The sequence below is a fragment of the Tursiops truncatus genome, chromosome 11 (assembly GCF_011762595.2).
Source record: "Tursiops truncatus isolate mTurTru1 chromosome 11, mTurTru1.mat.Y, whole genome shotgun sequence".
Classification (NCBI taxonomy): Eukaryota; Metazoa; Chordata; class Mammalia; order Artiodactyla; family Delphinidae; genus Tursiops; species Tursiops truncatus.
The window spans coordinates 10,385,092-10,402,294 of NC_047044.1; the positions used below are offsets into that span (position 1 = coordinate 10,385,092).

The window sequence follows — 17,203 nt, forward strand, 5'->3', positions numbered from 1 at the left end:
TTCTGGCTCTTTTTAATCTCTTTCCCTTCGGTTCGTTCCCGCCACAGTCTCCTCGGCTGGCTTTGGCTCTGCGTCTCAATTTTCTTATCTGTAAAATGGAGGTGGCAGTAGTACCTGTGAGGATGAAATGAAATGCCCAGGGGTTTTCGACCATTTGCACATCCATTTGCACACTTCCACTGATGTGGAGCTCACTCACAAAATGCAAAGCTCCTCCTTTTTAAAAAATATGCCTTCTTTTCTAACATTCTGCACTATGCCAGCTTCTATTCCAAAATCTTTACATCTATGAGGACGTAGTAACCTGAAGGATTAAGTACCAAGATCCTCATTTCACAGCAACTAGGATCAGAGAAATGAACTAATTCGCCAGTGTCACCCAGCTAGTAAGTGGCAGAGCCAAGACTAAAACCCTGGTGTGTCTGGACTCCACTGGCCAATACAGAGCATCTTCATTCACTAGTTCACTCAGACATTCACAGGTACCTGGAACATGCCAGGCCTATGCTGGGCACCAGGGATATGGTAACATGAATAAAACGTGGCTTCTTCTGAGAGGGGGAGCCCACTGACCAGGGGGAGAGACAGACCCCTGAACAGGTCATCCTGGCACAGGACGGAGTGGGTGAAAGCACACCTTCATAACAAGGACAATGATCTTTCTGCTTAGTCCCAATGACTGTAAGCAAAACAGGGAGCAGCGAGGCTCTAGCTCTTGTAGTGAGGCCATGGGATCCTGAGACAGTTACTTGACCTCTCTGACTCAGGGGGTGGGTGGGTGCTTGGTTTGAGTTTGAAACTCTGGGTATGGCCCCAGCTCTCTAGCCCCCACCAACCAGTAAAATCTGGGGCCAACTCAGCGTGGCACTCCTGACACTTCAATTCATTCAATACTTACAGAGCCCCTACTTTGTCTGTTGTGCGTGCTGAGGACACATCAGTGAACAAAAGAGCGAAACTCCTATTTTTGTGGCACTTACATTCTAGTGGAGACAAACAGATCAGATCCCAAACAAGATAAAGAAGCAATACATGGAGTATGTCGGCTGGTGATAGGTGCTAAGGAGAAAAATGAAGGGGTCGGGGGGTTGGAAGTGGCTGGTGTGGGGAGAGCATTTTTTTTTTTTTTTTTGCGGTACGTGGGCCTCTCACCATTGTGGCCTCTCCCATTGCGGAGCACAGGCTCCGGACTCTCAGGCTCAGCGGCCATGGCTCACGGACCCAGCCGCTCCGCGGCATGCGGGATCTTCCCGGACCGGGGCACAAACCCATGTGCCCTACATCGGCAGGCGGACTCTCAACCACTGCACCACCAGGGAAGCCCAAGAGCATTACTTTTTAAATAAGGTGGTCAGGAAGTATTTACAGCTGGATCTCATATATATACACATATATTTAGTCAATAAAACAATTCCAATGGCTCTATTTCTTAACATTACAAAAAGCCAAAAATAAATTATTTAGAAAATGTTAAACATTAAAAAATAAATAAGGTGGTCGGCGATGGCCTCTCTGAGATGGCGACCTTTGAGTAAAGACCTGGAGAAGACGTGGCAGTGAGCCTGCAGGTCCTGGGAAAAGCATTTCAGGCTGAGGGGAAGGAAGCAGCGAGGCTGGAGGGGAAAGAATAAGGAGGTGAGGGGGAGAGTCAGTGGGTGGGACTGGCGGGCTGTCCTGAGTGCTCTCCGCAGCTCTGGAGCTACCTGGTTGCATTCCTCCAGGGCAGGGAAAACAGTTGTGGTGGGGGGATCGGGGTTGGGCAGCAGCCAGGGTCCTGAAGGGGGCCGGTGAGCCAAGGGTGTGTTGGGATGAGTGAAGGGGTCTGTTGGAGGGAGCCCCTTCCTGTGGGGGACAGTGGTACTTTCATCCCTGTGATGGGAAGGGCAGCTACAACCCCATTGTACAGATGGGAAACTCAAGACTCAAGCAAGTTGCCCAAAGCCACCCAGACCCTCGATGACAGTGCCTGGTCTGAAAACACACTCAAGTTCTGTGGGATGGCTCAGGGCATAATGGTGGCAGCCAGGGCAGCGTCCCACTTGTCACCATTTAGCCCCAGCCTCCCATTCCCCTTTCTGCTCCCTGAAGAGTCTGTGCCTGCTCACCTCCACCCCTTGGCTCACATCCTTCCCCTCGGCGCAGACATACCTCTTCAGAGATTTGGGGAAGCAGAACAGTAAGTGACAGTTCTAATCCCACTCTACCCTCCTGAGCCTCAGCTTCCTCACTGATCAAGCGGGAAGGGTCATCCCAGGCCTCCGGGCTCACAGGCCTATTGGAGTGTCACATGGTCTGGGCAGACAAGGTAGCGATGCAGGGGGCTGTGACCCAGTGGAGCAGGGGCTGGAAGGTATGAGTCTCTAAAACGGTCATCAGGGCTGGCTCCAGCCCAAAGCTACCTACCCTGTAAAGTGGTGATCCAAAGCCTGCAGAAGCTGAAGCTGGAAATCTGAACTTTTATATAAAGCCTCAAAAAATTTTAAATATGGCTAAATCAAATTGTTTTCAAACATTATGTGAGTCAAATCAAACTAACCCTCAGGACTTCTCTTTTATGCAGTGTCTCTGAAATGGTAAATCACAGATTTTCATCCTTTAGTTATGGCTTAAATGCCCACCCCCTCCAGGAAGCCCTCCCTGGCTTCCCCAGCCTTAAGTGAGGGCTCACTCTGCCGGGCTCCTGTGCAAGACTCCCGTTGTTCCTGGGGTGTCTTTCACATTGTCGACCATGTGAGTGGCGCCCCCTGGAGGTAAGATCCTGGATCTCCGCCTCCCGTTTCTTTGGGTTTGTTCAGCTAGTCCGGCAGTGTTAACCAGTGTTAACGTAGGTATCCAGGGTGTGACTTATTTCTTTGCGGAAGGACCCATGGCTTGGGTATATCTACCTTCTTGATCCTTCCCTGGAGATGTACATGTGCCCAGCCAGAGATGACCCTCAGCTTAAATCCCAGCTCCAACTGAGAGACAGTGAACAGTTAGAACTCAGCTGAAACAGTGTCCTGGAGGACATCAGGGTAGGGTTGGGGGGCATCTCAATGTGCCTCACCTGCAAAATGGGCTTAATGGAATTCCCTACCCTGTGGGGTTATGGTGAGAACTCAGTGAGTTGAACCAGGTAAAGAGTGACTGGTATACAGTGAGTGCTCAATAAGTGTTATCATCTCCCTCCTCTCTGTCCCTATAGAAACAGCTCAGGCAATCTAAGTCCCTGGAGGGCACGGACCACCCTGTCTTGCTCACCAGTGTATCCCCAGTGCTAACCACCCAATACTGGTGCTTTACTAAGCACTTCCCTACCGGTGCTCAGTAAACACTTGCTGAGAGAGCAAGTGGTACCTGCATGAGAGGAGGGTCTACCCACCCCTCCCCCGGATTATTGCTGGAGGGTCTTGGAGCTTCCAGTCCCCCTGGTGCACCCTGACGCTGCCACCAAGGAGATTTCTCTCAAATGAATCCCTGACTGACTCTCCCCAGGCTCAACCCCCACTCCCAGATCGGAGGCTCCCGCTGCCCCAAGATAAGGGTCCAGATCCTTAGCTCAGTATCTGAGGCCCTTAAGGGTCTGGTCCCCGCCGGCCTCTGCAGCTTTCTCCTCTCCTCTGACCACCCCTCCCCCACCTTTGCTCACCAAGGGCTCTCGGCCTGCCCATCCCCTCTCCCATCCACCTGGCCAAGCCATCTTCCAAGACTCCTTTCAATGTCGCCTCCTCTCTGTTCTGTGCCCCCCGGGCCTATACTTTATTGAACCGACCTCCAGGGTGATCTCTATGTGTCTGTCTCCCTCATGAGACGTGAGGATCATGTCTTATTATCTATACCGGGGTAACTTTTGATATAACTTAACCTGAGACTCAGTTTTCTCAACTGTCGAATGGAGCTAGTACCCACTTCACAGTGCTGCTGTTGAGTTAATGTCATCACTGGCACATTGGAGATGCTTGGTAAATTTGTTTTCCATCCTCCTTCTTTTGGTTATTTGCCAATCATGATGGCTAAGGGGGAAGGGAGAGGGCAAAGCTCACTGGACAGGGAAGGTTTCAGCAAGGGCCCACGGGAGATGGTTGTGGCGATGAGGAGAAAAAACTAGATTCGGGGAAGGGTGAGCTGTGACAGGGCGAGAGAGTCATGGACATATACACACTAACAAACGTAGTAAGGTAGATAGCTAGTGGGAAGCAGCCGCATGGCACAGGGATATTGGCTCGGTGCTTTGTGACTGCCTGGAGGGGTGGGATAGGGAGGGTGGGAGGGAGGGAGACGCAAGAGGGAAGACATATGGGAACATATGTATATGTATAACTGATTCACTTTGTTATAAAGCAGAAACTAACACACCATTGTAAAGCAATTATACCCCAATAAAGATGTTAAAAAAAAAAAAAAAACTAGATTCGGAAACTTGCAGACAGGAAAGAATGGCACTAGGGCCAAGAAAATCTCAAAAAGATTATTTCAAGGGTTACGTGGGAACACCTATGAGGAGGGGGAATGGGTCCAGTGTAATCCAGCCAGAACTGGCCAAAAACCTACAGCGATTCAGGTCTTGTTTCAACAGCAGAAACACAGAAATGACCGACACAACTTCCCATTCAGAAAGCTCAGGGCCTGGCTGGGGGGAAAGAGGTAACCAGGTTATAATACGTTCAGTGTTTAAAAGAAAGAAACGCAAAGTATCCCGGGAGCCCAGATGGAGAAATGACTGATTGCCAGGTGTCAGGGAAGGCTTCCCAGAGGAGGCAGCTCAGAGCCGAGGTGAGAAAGGTGGAGGGCAGCGTGCAAACACCTAAAGGGCTTCTCTGGCATCTGGAGGAGGCAGATGTTTGCTCAGAACAGGATGGCTTTTCTTTTTTCTTTTTCTTTAATAACTATTTATTTGGCTACGCCGGGTCTTAGTGGCAGCAAGTGGGATCTGTTAGTTTTGTTGCAGCGTTCAGGATCTATTTCCCCGACCAGGGATCGAACCGGGCCTCCTGCATTGGGAGCACGGAGTCCTAACCACCACTGGACCACCAACGAAGTCCCAGGAGGGCTTTTCTAAGATGGACCTGCTCACAAAAGAGCAGGCAGTAAGCCCTCCGAGCTCAGGATGAATTGGGAACCCCTCCCCAGAGTCCTCCACACAGCTAAAGGGAGGGCAACAGCTCAAGTCTAGGGAACATCAAGGTCAAGGGGTTTCTGGAGAGGAAGGAAGCTGAGGCTTAACATCAGATCCCTCCCCTCCTCAGTTTCAGGCGCTGGCGGGCAGCTCCACCCAGCCTGCTCACCTCAGCCCCCGGGGGAGAATCAGGCCACCCCAAAACGGATCCTACTACGAGAGTTCTTTCCTCTACTGGGCTGAGCCTGGCTCCCAGTAACCATGGCCATTGCTCCTTGTTTTACCAGCACAGGCCTGACCCATCTGGGAAGTTCAGTGCGGTCACAGGAACGTCTGGATGAGCGTCTGCTATGGCTTTAGTTCCACAGTTGGATCCCCTCTGGACAGCCCTTTACATATTTGGCTCCTGTGTAAGAACCTGCTGCTTGCACCCCAACACCAATTCTCCCATTAGTAACGCAATCCCCAATTCTTAGTGGGTACACGGTTTTCCAGAACAGACCACGGACCCCAGCCTTCCCTGCAACTGGGAGCTCCCTCTTCCTCCTGCCCTAAGCCTTTGCCGCCTGCCTAATAGCACAAGCATCAAGTGTTCCTAAAAGGAGGGCCCTGACCTTCGTCCCTTCCTCCTTCCTGCAGCTGAGGGGCAGATATGATGGCTGAAGCTCAGGCAGCCATCTTGGACCACGAGGTGGAACCCATGTGTTGAAAATGGCACAAAACAAAAAGCTAAAAGCCTGCCATCTCCACTCCAGGCTGGCTACCTTCCATCTTTGTTAACCTGAGAATTCCTCTCTTACATAAGCCAGTTATTTTAAAATCTTGTTTCATATTATATGTAGCTAAATCTAATCTTTCCTGATTAACCTCCTAGAGGTCCCAAACCACAGGGCCCACAGGATGGGGAGCGACAGGAAGAATCCAGGTAGAACATGGAGAGAAAAGACAAGTTCTCCAGAGAGTTCTGACTCTATCACTTTCAATCTTAGGATTGGCAAAAATTACCATGATTCAATTTCCTTGGTCTGCTGGTTTCCGAGGGCACACGTGGGAGAAAGTGGATGAGAACTTAATACTAGTAAACATTACAAATATAGGTTTAAGTTGTAAAACCTCCTATGTCATTGGGGGTGGAGAAGAGAGCCCGGCATGGTGTCTCAGCGGCAGCCACGCACACACGGAAGACACACCTGGGAAAGTCAGGAGCCGTGGGAAGAGGTTCATGCACGTGGTCTCCCTTCAGCCTCCAGGCAGGCCTGCGAGATAGGTGTCTTATGACATCTCACACGTGGGGAAACAGTCCCAGTGAAGTCAGCAGTGAGGAGCTCACACAGTGGGCCAGCGGCTGAGCCAGGACTCAAACCCCAGCCCGGCTGTGTGTGCGAATTCCCCGGGCTCATCTCTGCTCCTGATCACAAGGGGCTGTGAGGGAGAGACTCACTGCCCCGGGCCAAGTACCAGAACCACCTGGACAGCTTGTACAAGCTCTGCCCTCTGCCCTGGATAGAGGCAGCCGAACGGGGCAAGTCACCCCACCCCACGCACGGGGAGGACAACAGGAAGGCAGCAGGGAGAGCAGGTGGAAGGAGCCAAGAAGCCAGGTGACCGGGCCTCCCAGCCACAAGCCCTGAGCTTCGCACTCGCACGGCCAGGTGTGGCCTTCAGCCCCGCAGCAGCCAGCACCAGACGGCGGGCTGATGGTGACAGGGCTGCCCAGTGCAGGGCCAGGGCTGCTCCTGGCAGCCCCGCCACGGGGTGAGTGGAGGGGAAGGCCGGCTCTGCGGACCCCCGATCCCTGCTCCCCTCCTCCAGGAGCCCCCGCGCCCCACGGCTGAGCAGAACCTGCGCTCCCCTCACACACACTCACTAGTGCATCAGCTGCACAGGGGCCTAGAGCTCATGTGTCTCGCCTTTGCAGTCCTAGTGTCAGGGCCCGACACAGCTCCACTAATCAGGGTGCAACCTGAAATTCCTGTGCCCTGGCCCAGAGTCACAGGAACCAGTCAGCGCAAGTGGGGTCTGACAGTCTCCAGAACAGATGCTCCGGCTGTCCTCACCGGCACCACATCCATCTGAGGCAGCTGGACCTGGATTCTGCCACCAGCCCAGCTCGGTCAGGAGAAGAGCGGGGAGTGTGAGTGACGTGGGTCACTAACAGGCTGGCTTCCATCGGCTCTGAAGCCGCACCTGAAGGTGTCCCTGGAAGAAGTGTGAGAGAGCAGCAGGCCTCACTGAGCACCAGCCGGCCTCACGAGGGGCTGCTCTGAAAGGGCCAGGCTTTCAGGCGAGTGGAGGTGGATTTTCTTTACAAGGGACTAATTGCTCCTTCTTTGTGGGGCTCTGTCTGGGAGCTGCTGGAAGCCTGGGGCAGCTGCCCAAGTTTGCGGGGGTGAGGAATACTCCGGGACTTCCCCGTCTCCACCCCTTCAACGTCAGCTAAGGAGGCCAACAAGGCCAAGGAGAAGGAAGAGGCAAAAGGTCCCAGCCAGGAAAAGGCAGAGCCCAGCTCTGCTCAGCCACCGGCTCAGGTCCCAGAGCCGCAGGGATGGCGCCGGCCTTCTAGCAGTGGTGGCGCCGGCCTTCACCCGGGTTGGGGGCCCGGGCCTAGCGCTAGCGTTTCGTGCCCACAGGGAGGACTGCTGGACAGTGAGGATGACCCACACCCCAGCAGCTCCCTCCACCCCAAACGCCTACCCTCAGCATGCGGCATGGGGGCCAGGGACAAACCGTCCACACGTGTGCTTACTTTCACAAATGTAATCAAGGTACGGTGGAGTATACATTTGGGAAGATGCCCCAAACGTGGCCCTGGAGGCTCCCCCTGGCGGAGGCCAGCTCTCAGCCGCCTGCGTCGGCTGGAGTCTAAGCCCCAGGCCGGAGAGGTGCTGGCCTCCCAAGTTTGGGCTGGGGAGTCAGCGCCTGGGTGCAGGCTGGCTTACGGGACAGCCAAGCTGGGACAGGACAGGTCCTTGCAGCCGAGGCTGGGGCATGGCCTGGGTCTCAGGGCTCACTCCCCGCTGTGCCGGGCTTGGCCTGTTAGCCGGCGGCGCTGGGTCTTACTGGTACGAGTGGCGCTTGGGGGCTTCTTGGTGGAGTCCTGGGCCCGGCTGGGATGTTTCCTCCTGACCTTCTTGCGCCTGTGCGCGTGCAGCGAGGCCGTGAGAGAGGAGATCCTGTGAGAGGGCGGAAGGCTGGTGAGGCTCGGGCCTCAGTCTACCCTGGGGAACAAGGTGCGGGTGGAAGTTTGGACAGGGGGGTGACTGATGGCCCAGCTCATGGAGGGGAAATCAGGACAGGCCATGGACGCCATTCCAAAGGCAGCACGCTCTGTCCCCAGAGGGCCTGCCAGCTCCTCAGCTCACAGCAAGAAAGGACCTTACCCCAGGCACTAGGGGTACCCAGGGTCAGACATTCTCAGGGGATGGAGGTGGGGGGCAGTGAGGGAGACCACTTGACAAGCAGAGCAGAGGGCTGCCCAGGGCCCCACACGTGCCCCACACCACCCACCACAGGCACCCTCACAACGCCAGCCATAGCAGCAGGCTCACAGGGAAGGACAGGCCAGGGCTCACCGCTGGGACAGCAGAGGGTCTCTGGACTTCCTGCATAAGGCTCTGGTCGGCTTCTCCGCGGATGACGCCCCCTCCTCAGACCTGTGCCCGACCCCTTGCTAAAGAAGCACAGGAGAAGGACTGTCAGGGAGCAGTGGATTGAGGGGCCTGGGCACCCTGAGTAGTTGCAGCTGTGTCGCGCGGGGGCATGACCTGCCGCCTCCCTCACCTGGGTCGGGGCTCAGAGAAGGCTGTGGGCAGAAAGGCCACGTGTGCCCTAAAGCAGGGATGACACGGGCAGAGCTGGATTCCAAAGTTCTCCACCACCACAGCCTACAGTGGACCCACTCAAACACTCACAAATGAACGAACTCTAAGACGGAGACGAAACTGGTCTTTGCATCAGACCTTACAGAAGAATGAGCACCAAATACAAGGTGAGTGTGAGCTCAGAAAGGATGTGATAAAGGGGTGGCCCTCGAACTTAAGGACACCGTAACCCATGCTCGGGGCTGTGGTTTACCTGGTGACTGTACGTGCACACGCATATAAACCCCTACGCGACCCAAACACAAGTTTAACTGAAACAAACGTTTCATAAGACAGCACTTGCTGTGACGTTTTCTGATATTTTCAATGGTATTGTGTTCCTTTTCTTTAAAAAAAAAATGCTGGTTGGAACTTGCTGTGACTCCCACCCCACAGATCAGGGCACAGAGACACACCGTGCAGTGAGTGATCACAATCAACGGCTCTCTCGCCTGCTTCTAGTGGATCCACCACTTTTATCCTCCACCGCGACCCCACGAGGCAGCTGCTATCATCAGCGACCCCAAGGTAGTGGTGAAGAGAAGCAGACAAGGCAGAGAGACCTGCCCAGGTTCCCACAGCCACTAGTGGTAGAGCCGGCCCCTGAAGCCCCAGGCTCAGGGCTTTTGTCCAGGCCCTGGAGAGTGCCCCAGAGGGAAGAGCCCCTCACACTGGAATCCCATGACATGGACCCGCACTTAGTGAGCCCCTGGCCAGCTAGGTTGCCCCTGTGTCCCCTCTTCCCTGGGGCCGCGAGGGAGACCCACCTCAGGCGGGGGCAGTCCGAGCAGCCGGGCCGCTGAGAAGTCCAGGTTGCTGATGGTGGTCACGGTGACCGTGTGGTTGAGGTGGTCGTACTGCACCGGCTCTGTCTTTGCTGTCACCAGCCGGTCCAGTTCGTCTGCCTCCTCTGTGCGAGTGGGCACAGAGCCAGGCCTCAGCCCCAGGGCACAAGTAAGCAGGCTCCAGCCACCGCCCCCTGCCCCCAGCCCTGGAGTGCAGTGGCCCCCCCTGCTCTATCGGAGGGCATCCAGGAAGCCCCCAGCTCCAGAGCCTGGCCTGCAAATGCTGTAAATGACCCCCAACTCTTCCCTTCACGCTCCAGGGAGACCTCAGACCCCCTGGTCCCCACCAGGACAAAGCTGGAGCCACACCAGGAGCTGCTGCTTCCGCTACCCCTCCACCCCCAGTCCCTCCAGGCCTCAGAAGCTGGCCTTTCTGCTCATGATCAGTTTACCAAGAGGTTTGGATCTCCTCCTGGTCTCTGATCCACTGACGTTTAGAGACAGCTGAGGACTACCCCTGGCTGCCAGGTCACCACCAAGATCCCTAAAGCAAGGGACGTCAGCTTCTGTGCAGCCCTCACACCCCTCCCCTCCCACCCACCAAGGCATAAATAAACTCAGCCTGTTGGCTATTCGCCAGGACAGGCCAAGGATGGGATTACCCAGCGCCTCCTCTCTCTCTGCCAGCATCTTCAAGTATTCCCGGTGGCGCTGAAACCAAAGGGAAGGGAACATGGTGAGTATGGCCTCTCAGCCCAACCTCAGGCAGAGGCGCTGCTCACCTCCAGGGTAAGTAAGACCATGGCTTGAACAGAAAGGCCAGGAGATCTCACCCTAAACGTTCCCCAGACCTGGGCCCACGGTGTCTCTATCTGTATAAACTGCTCCCCAGGCCTGCCCACACCTCCCCTCATCCCTGCAGGTGCCCCTTTTCGGGCCATCGAGGCTGCAAGTCCCCTGGAAGTCAGAGACGCTCTCCTGCCCTCTCCCTCTGCACCTCCTCCCGGAGCTTCTTCTGCTCCTCCTTGAGCCGCTTCTTGATCTCCTCAATGGCTGCCTTCTTCCGCTCCACCTTCCGCTTGTGGAAGCCTGTCAGGTACTCCCTACAGCAGAGGGGCAAGAAAGAAAGTCAGGATACAAGGAAAGAAGAGCTTGCTCCAGAAAGAGAAAAAAAAAAAAAGAAAACCTAATACTGCACTCACCATGTGCCAAGCACCATTCCAAAAATGTACGTTCACTCATGTAATCGTCACAGCAACCTGCGTAGTAGGTACACATCCCCATTTTACAGATGGGAGACACTGAGGCACAGAGAGGCAAGGTTACTTGCCCAAGGTCACAGAGAGTGTAAGATAGGGAAAGAGAGGGAGATGCTGCCTCTCTCCACTCACTACCCTCCAGGGCTCTCAGCTGCCAGCAACAGGGCCAGGTGGTGGGCACAGGCTGAGGGCCTCTGAACCTAGAACAGGTGAGGGTCCCTTCTTCTCTGGCAAACTCCATTACTCAGTGAATTAAGCCACTTCCAGCGGGGCTTTTAAGGCCACCCTCACCCAGACCTCCACGAACTCTCCATTGGACCAACCCCCCATTTGCCCAGGACCCCGCCCCTGGACTCATCTGTAAGTTGTGCTGATGCCACCCTGAGTTTCTTTTTATTATTTATTTATTTAATAAATAAATAATATTTATGTATTATTTTTGGCTGCTTCGTTGCTGCGCGCGGGCTTTCTCTAGTTGCGGCGAGTGGGGGCTACTTTGTTGCGGTGCATGGGCTTCTCATTGCAGTGGCTTCTCTTGTTGCGCAGCATGGGCTCTAGGCGCATGGGCTTCAGTAGTTGTGGCACGCAGGCTCAGTAGTTGTGGCTTGCGGACTCCAGAGCGCAGGCTCAGTGGTTGTGGCTCACGGGCTTAGTTGCTCCGCGGCATGTGGGATCTTCCCGGACCAGGGCTCGAACCCATGTCCTCTGTATTGGCAGGCGGATTCTTAACCGCTGCGCCACCAGGGAAGTCCCACCCTGAGTTTCTTGATGCTTCTTCAGCATTTCCCTCCCTCCCCCTATCTGATCTCAGCCCCTCTCATCTCTCTAGAGCCTGCTGCACCATTCCCATCTGTTCCGGGGCCCAACGCTAGGCTTTTCGCTGACCCACTACCATATACCCAGGTGGCACTCTGAGTGGGGGACATGTGATGGGCCGGACGCTAAGGCTTCGGGGTCCGACTCAGGGATCCCGAGGCCTGGCGCGCACACCCCGAAGGAGCTTAGTAATCGCCTGGCGAATAAATGAATTTAAGCCACTCGTTTCATTCACTCATCGTTCATCAAAAGCAGCTGAGTCCGCTGCGTGCGGGGCCGCCGGGCTGGGCTAGGGAGGTCGAAGCCACCGCTCGGAGACCCGAGCTCCCCGCTCTCGGGCGGCGCGCACAGCAGCGCTAGGCGGGTTGGGGAGCCGAAAAGAGAAGTAAGGGCGGGGCGGACGATTCCATTCCTCTGGGCTGGGGGCCCAGTGCGCCCGCTTCCTTCCCCGGGAGCCTCGCACCACGCCCAGAGGGCGGGACCGGAAGGGCCCTCCGCTTGAGCGTGTGCCGGCGGACCTAGCCTTAGTCTTGCCCGGCGGTCCGAAGAGGATACGGTCCAGCCTTGATACTCACCGCCGCTTCTCCTCGTCGAAGCTCAAAATGAGCCGCGGCCGCCGGCCGTCGCCATCTCGCCTCTTCTTCTTGTTGCGGCCCATAGCGGTGAGGCCTCGGCGGCGCCGCTCCCTCTCACCTGATACTTCCGGTGTAGCGTTTCCAGCCTCCCGGAAGTGCCCGCAGAGACGCCCCGCAGTTCCGCTCGCCAGGCCCCGCCTTTTAAAGGGGCCGCCCAGCCCGTCTCCTTGTTCCTCTCTTCTGCCTGTAACAGGCAAGATTCCTGCCCTTCCCCAACCCACCCCCGCAACTCCCAGCCCCACTCCCTCTCTTAGACTAACAACGGTGAGAGCGAGACCCAGAGGTCCCAGCGCCTAGCACGGTGCCTTGCACACAGTAGGTCCTCAATACAGAGTTATTAGTGAATGGCCGAAGATTGCTGATCCTTCTTTTGATTTGGATGTCAACTCCGTGGTGGTCTCCAAGAGCACGTTTCTGGAGCCAAACTACCTGGATTAGAATCCTGGTACCCCAGTTACAGCTGTATGGTCCTGGACCAGTTGCCTTCGCTGTGCCTCAATCACCCTGTTTGTAAAAGAGGACTAATCATACTGACTTGGTAGGTATTGTAAGGCAGTGGTTTCCAAACGTTGGCGCGCATCAGAATCCCCTGGAGGGTTTGCTGAACCCCAGATCGCTCGGGCCCACCCCAGAGTTTCTGATTCAGCAGTTCTGGAGTGAGCCCCAGAATTTGCACTTCAGGCAGTTCTCAGGTGATGCTGTTGTTGCTGATCCACAGACCAAATGTTGAGAACGCTGATTGTGAGGGATAAGTGTGTTATGTAGCGTGTATGTATAACGTAATACATGCCACACATGTGTTTGCTACACAAGCCATCACCCCTCTCTGTGCCTCAGTTCCCCAAGTATGGAGTTGGGATGTAGTAACACATCCTCTACTAAAAATGACGGCATGAATGTGAAGGCAGTAAGTAAAACACCTGAAGGGGAATTTTAGTAGCTGGGATTGTATGCCTGAATCCCCCATTCTCAACTCATCTGTGCTGTGTACTGCAGGCAAGCTGCTGCCCTTGCCCTTAAGGACTCACGGGTTCACAGGGTCAATGATCATTACAGTCCAGGGGATGACACCTCTGCTGTGAGATTCACGGGAGGCCGGAGGAGCTCAGGGTTGGCTCTTCCAGTGTGGAGGGCTTCCCAGAGGAGGTGACCACAGAACAATCTGGGAGTGCGGATAACAGACTCTTAGGACCCAATGCTCTTCTTTGACAAGTGACTGGAGCCCAGAGAGCAAGTAAGCACACACATATTGAGTGCCTACTGTGTGCCAGGCACACAGGGAAGGCAACTGTTATCTCAACTTGTCCAGGGTTACACTGCTGTTCTTTGGTAAAGCTGAGACTTGACCTGAGTCACTGGCCTCATGGCCCAGCATCCTGGGGCGCTGGCCTGAGGGATCACTCTCCAGTAGCAGCACACCCGCTCCGGGGGCAAGACGCAGACCCTGACCATGAGTTTTGAAAGGAGCTAGGCACACAGTAGGTGCATCTCTCCACGAATGTTGAACCCATTCCACAAGGGTCCTCCGCCTGAGGGATTCCACGTTGGGCACTGAGAGGAAGTTATCCTCAAATACAGGGCACAGCGGGGGGCTTCAGGGTGATGCACAACTGCCCCTCTGCCCCTCTGCCACCCTATAGTGGCAGTGCCCCATGCCACCCTTGGCACCCTCCTCCTGGGAGAAAGCATTGCCTTGGATGCAGTGATGCCCCCCAAAAAGATGCCCAGCGAGCCGCCTTATGTGGAGGTTCAGAGATAAGTGACTTAAGCAAAGTCACCCCATTATTAAGTGGTGTGCAGCGTCATCCTCAATTGCTGCCCTGTGTGTGGAGTGGTTCTGCCCTCCCGGAGCTTCCGGTCAGGCGCGGAGACTGGGGACCGAGTAAGGAGACACCTGCTTATGCAGGACCTCGTGTGGGGAGCTCTGTACAGTCCGCCCTCGCAGCCCACCGGGCCCGAACTGCCAGCCCACGAGTGGTTCAGGAAGGTCACATCTGCGAAAGCTCCCAGTGCAGAGTGAAGCTCGCCACTTCGGGCAGGTGCTGTTGCTCCAAACTCTTCCCTGGGAGTTCCAGGTCCCCTTTACTCCAGGAAAAGAGATGCAGGACTGGCAACCCCACCCAGATTCCAAAAGCTTGAGAGCCATTTACTGCAACTCACAGTCTAAAACACTTCCCTTTTTAAGTCAGCTTCTCCTTGACATTATTTTTATGTTTATTGAGCCCCTGCTGTGTGCCAGGCACAGCAAGAGGTGGTACGTTCTCCGTAATAGAAATGATGATGAAGATGATGAGCCAAAAGAATTACGGCAGCTGCCATTAATTTAGCTCTTTACACGATTATCTATTTTGAGGTATGAGTTCCATTTTAATGAGACCCAGAGATGTGCAGTCACTTACCCAAGGTCACACAGACAAGAAGAGCAAGTGCTGAGGGTGAAGCTTGGGTGGTCTAAGGGCAGAACTCTGCTTAGTTTCTCTGGACCCAGTTTCACAGGCTCTTGAGACACACCGAGTCTTAAAAGAGGTGAAGGGAACCAACAGTTACGGAGCTCCTACTATGTGCCAGGCACAGTGTAGTTCTCTACGTTATCTCAGCTGATCCTTGCAACGGCCGCACAGGGTGGATACTAGTACTAATGCAATTTGATAGATGAGGAAACATGTTCAGAGAGGTTGATTAACTGGCCCAAGGGCACACAGTGATAGAGCTGGGGTTTGGACACAAGTCTGTCTGACTCCGAGCCCAGTTCCTTTCCTCCACTGCCAGTGGTCTCTCTCCTTATCTGCCCCAGGGCTTTCCTCTGTCTGGTTGTAGTCCCAGTCCTGGAGTATCGTTGAGTTCCGCCAGTGTAGAGAGAATAAGTGGGATTAGAGAAAGGCAGTCAAGAAGACACTTTCTCTGATGTCCAGCAGAGGGCGCCCCATCCACAGCCAGACTGCCAAAGCTGTTTCTCTCTGGGTGGCCAGTTGGGTGCCCCAGGAGAGCCTGGAGATTGGGTGTGGCTCATGGCAGCTCCCAGCCTTTGCGCTCCATCCTTCTTGGCCCTCTTATAGAGATGTGCCCTCCAGCAGACCCACTGAGATGGGAATCACCCACCCAAAAGGGCCAGGTGAAAATAATGACACCCATTTTATGGATGAGGAAACTCAGACTGGGGGGTGGAAGAGACCTAGCCAGGGTTCCACAGCTAGTGCTGGCTGTCCTGGAGTGAGATTTGCCAGGCTCCCACCCAACACATACCTCAGGAGACTGCCTTGGGGGTTGGGGGTGCCAGCTGAGGTCCTGATTCCAAGCCTTCTTGGAACATTGGCTCAGTTCCCAGGGGCTGTTTCACAGGGAGGTAGGGGGCCCTACAGCAGGGAGCAGAAAGGAAAAGGTGCAGGGGAGTGGTCGGTCTGCAGAGTTGCCCAGCTATCAGCTCATGTCCCATCACTTGCAACAAGTGAGTGTGACTGCCGTCCAAGGTAACGGAGCCTGGCCGGTCTTGGAAAACACGTCCTCCGGAAACCAGCAGAGGAGAGGCTCACGGAGGCCTCATCTCAGGGAGGGTGAGTCTCCCGCACTCTGCGGTGCAGGGAACAGGCTGTGTGCAGCAGGAGGCCTCTGAGAACCTGAAGGCGGGGCTTCAAGTTGGCCCACGGGCCTCTACTTGTAGGTTCTCTGCAGGGGCTGGCGTATCCTGCCACCGACCCCAATTCCTCCTATACAGAAACGGGCCAGCTGGTGGTGCCAGGACTATCGCCCAAGCCCATCTTCCCTATGTTGGGTTGAGGGTCCTGAGGAGGGCCACAGAACCCGACTTTCCAGACTAGCACCCTGGTTGCCCTTACACTGTAGCATTGAGGTGTGTGGCCTGGCGCCACAAAGCTGGGATGCCTGGGGAGCCCCAGAAGGCTCAGCTGGGCCTGGTAGAGACCAGGGAGTCATCACTCAGAGCCTGTTTACTCCCCTTCAGATTCGGGGGATAAGATCTCAAGAGGTAGTGCGGCAGCGACGGGAAACGCTATCCACTGCATGTGTACGTCGTGCCAGGCCCTACACTCATCCTCCATCACACACCTCATTTCATCCTCACAACAGTCCCACGGTAGTCTCCGTGCTATCATCCCCCTCATATAAATGAATAAACCGAGGCTCAGAGAGGTCAGTTAAGGCCCACAGGGGCACACAGCTGCTTTCCCTGCACTGTCTGAACCATATCTCTTTCTAGTTCATGAAAACAAATGACAGGGGCCCCAGGTATTCCTTTCACTTCCCCCCGTGTTGCCCCAGGTACCATGGCATGAATCAGTCTGTCCTTGCCTCTCTTCCCGTTTTCGTTTATTTCAACATCTTTTGTGCATCTACTGTGTGCTCGGGCCCAGTGAGTTGGGAGCTGTTTGAGGGCAGTGACTGGGTCTTATTTAGTACTGAGCCCCTCGCTGTGTATTGAGCTCTCTGTTCAGCCCAGGGGACCCAGGGGAACAAGATGTCACTAGCACTTAAGAGGTATGCATCGAGGGAATTCCCTGCCGGTCCAGTGGTTAGGATTCGGCGCTTTCACTGCCACGGGCCCGGGTTCGATCCCTGGTCAGGAAACCAAGATCCCACAAGCCGCACAGCGCAGCCAAAAACAAAGGTATGCGTGCCCCGAGGCCATGAATGGAAGTGTATGCGTGCACCGAGGCAGTGAATGGAAGTGAAGAAGGGGCGGAGCCTGGGGGAGTCGGCGGAACCCTCCTCTTCCACACCCACACACACAGGAGGCCGG

At 55.1% G+C, this 17,203-nt stretch overlaps 1 protein-coding gene across 3 annotated transcripts; it reads right to left on the minus strand.

The window, feature by feature from the left end:
- Positions 1-1,321: 1,321 nt before the first annotated feature.
- NOL12 (nucleolar protein 12) lies at positions 1,322-12,529 on the minus strand. 3 transcript variants are annotated; one of them, XM_033866091.2, is made up of 7 exons: positions 12,391-12,529; positions 10,738-10,843; positions 10,403-10,451; positions 9,723-9,865; positions 8,668-8,765; positions 8,156-8,268; positions 1,322-6,351 (listed from the first exon to the last, which is right to left on the minus strand). In XM_033866091.2, exons 1-7 carry the CDS (start codon positions 12,471-12,473, stop codon positions 6,335-6,337), a joined length of 609 nt encoding a protein of 202 aa, XP_033721982.1. In that variant the 5' UTR covers positions 12,474-12,529; the 3' UTR covers positions 1,322-6,334. The 3 variants fall into 3 exon arrangements, with proteins under 3 accessions (XP_033721982.1, XP_073644301.1, XP_033721981.1); XM_073788200.1 differs by lacking the exon at positions 1,322-6,351 and adding an exon at positions 6,358-7,294; XM_033866090.2 differs by lacking the exon at positions 1,322-6,351 and having other exon boundaries at positions 7,838-8,268.
- Positions 12,530-17,203: the final 4,674 nt, after the last annotated feature.

Excerpts from the sequence above, each read along its gene's own strand:
- NOL12 (XM_073788200.1), bottom strand. The coding sequence starts at position 12,473 with ATGGGCCGCAACAAGAAGAAGAGGCGAGATGGCGACGGCCGGCGGCCG. Across the intron at positions 8,766-9,722 it reads TCGGACTGCCCCCGCCTGAG|CAAGGGGTCGGGCACAGGTC; the intron begins GTGGGTCTCCCT and ends GTGCTTCTTTAG. Across the intron at positions 8,269-8,667 it reads GACCCTCTGCTGTCCCAGCG|GATCTCCTCTCTCACGGCCT; the intron begins GTGAGCCCTGGC and ends GCCCTCTCACAG.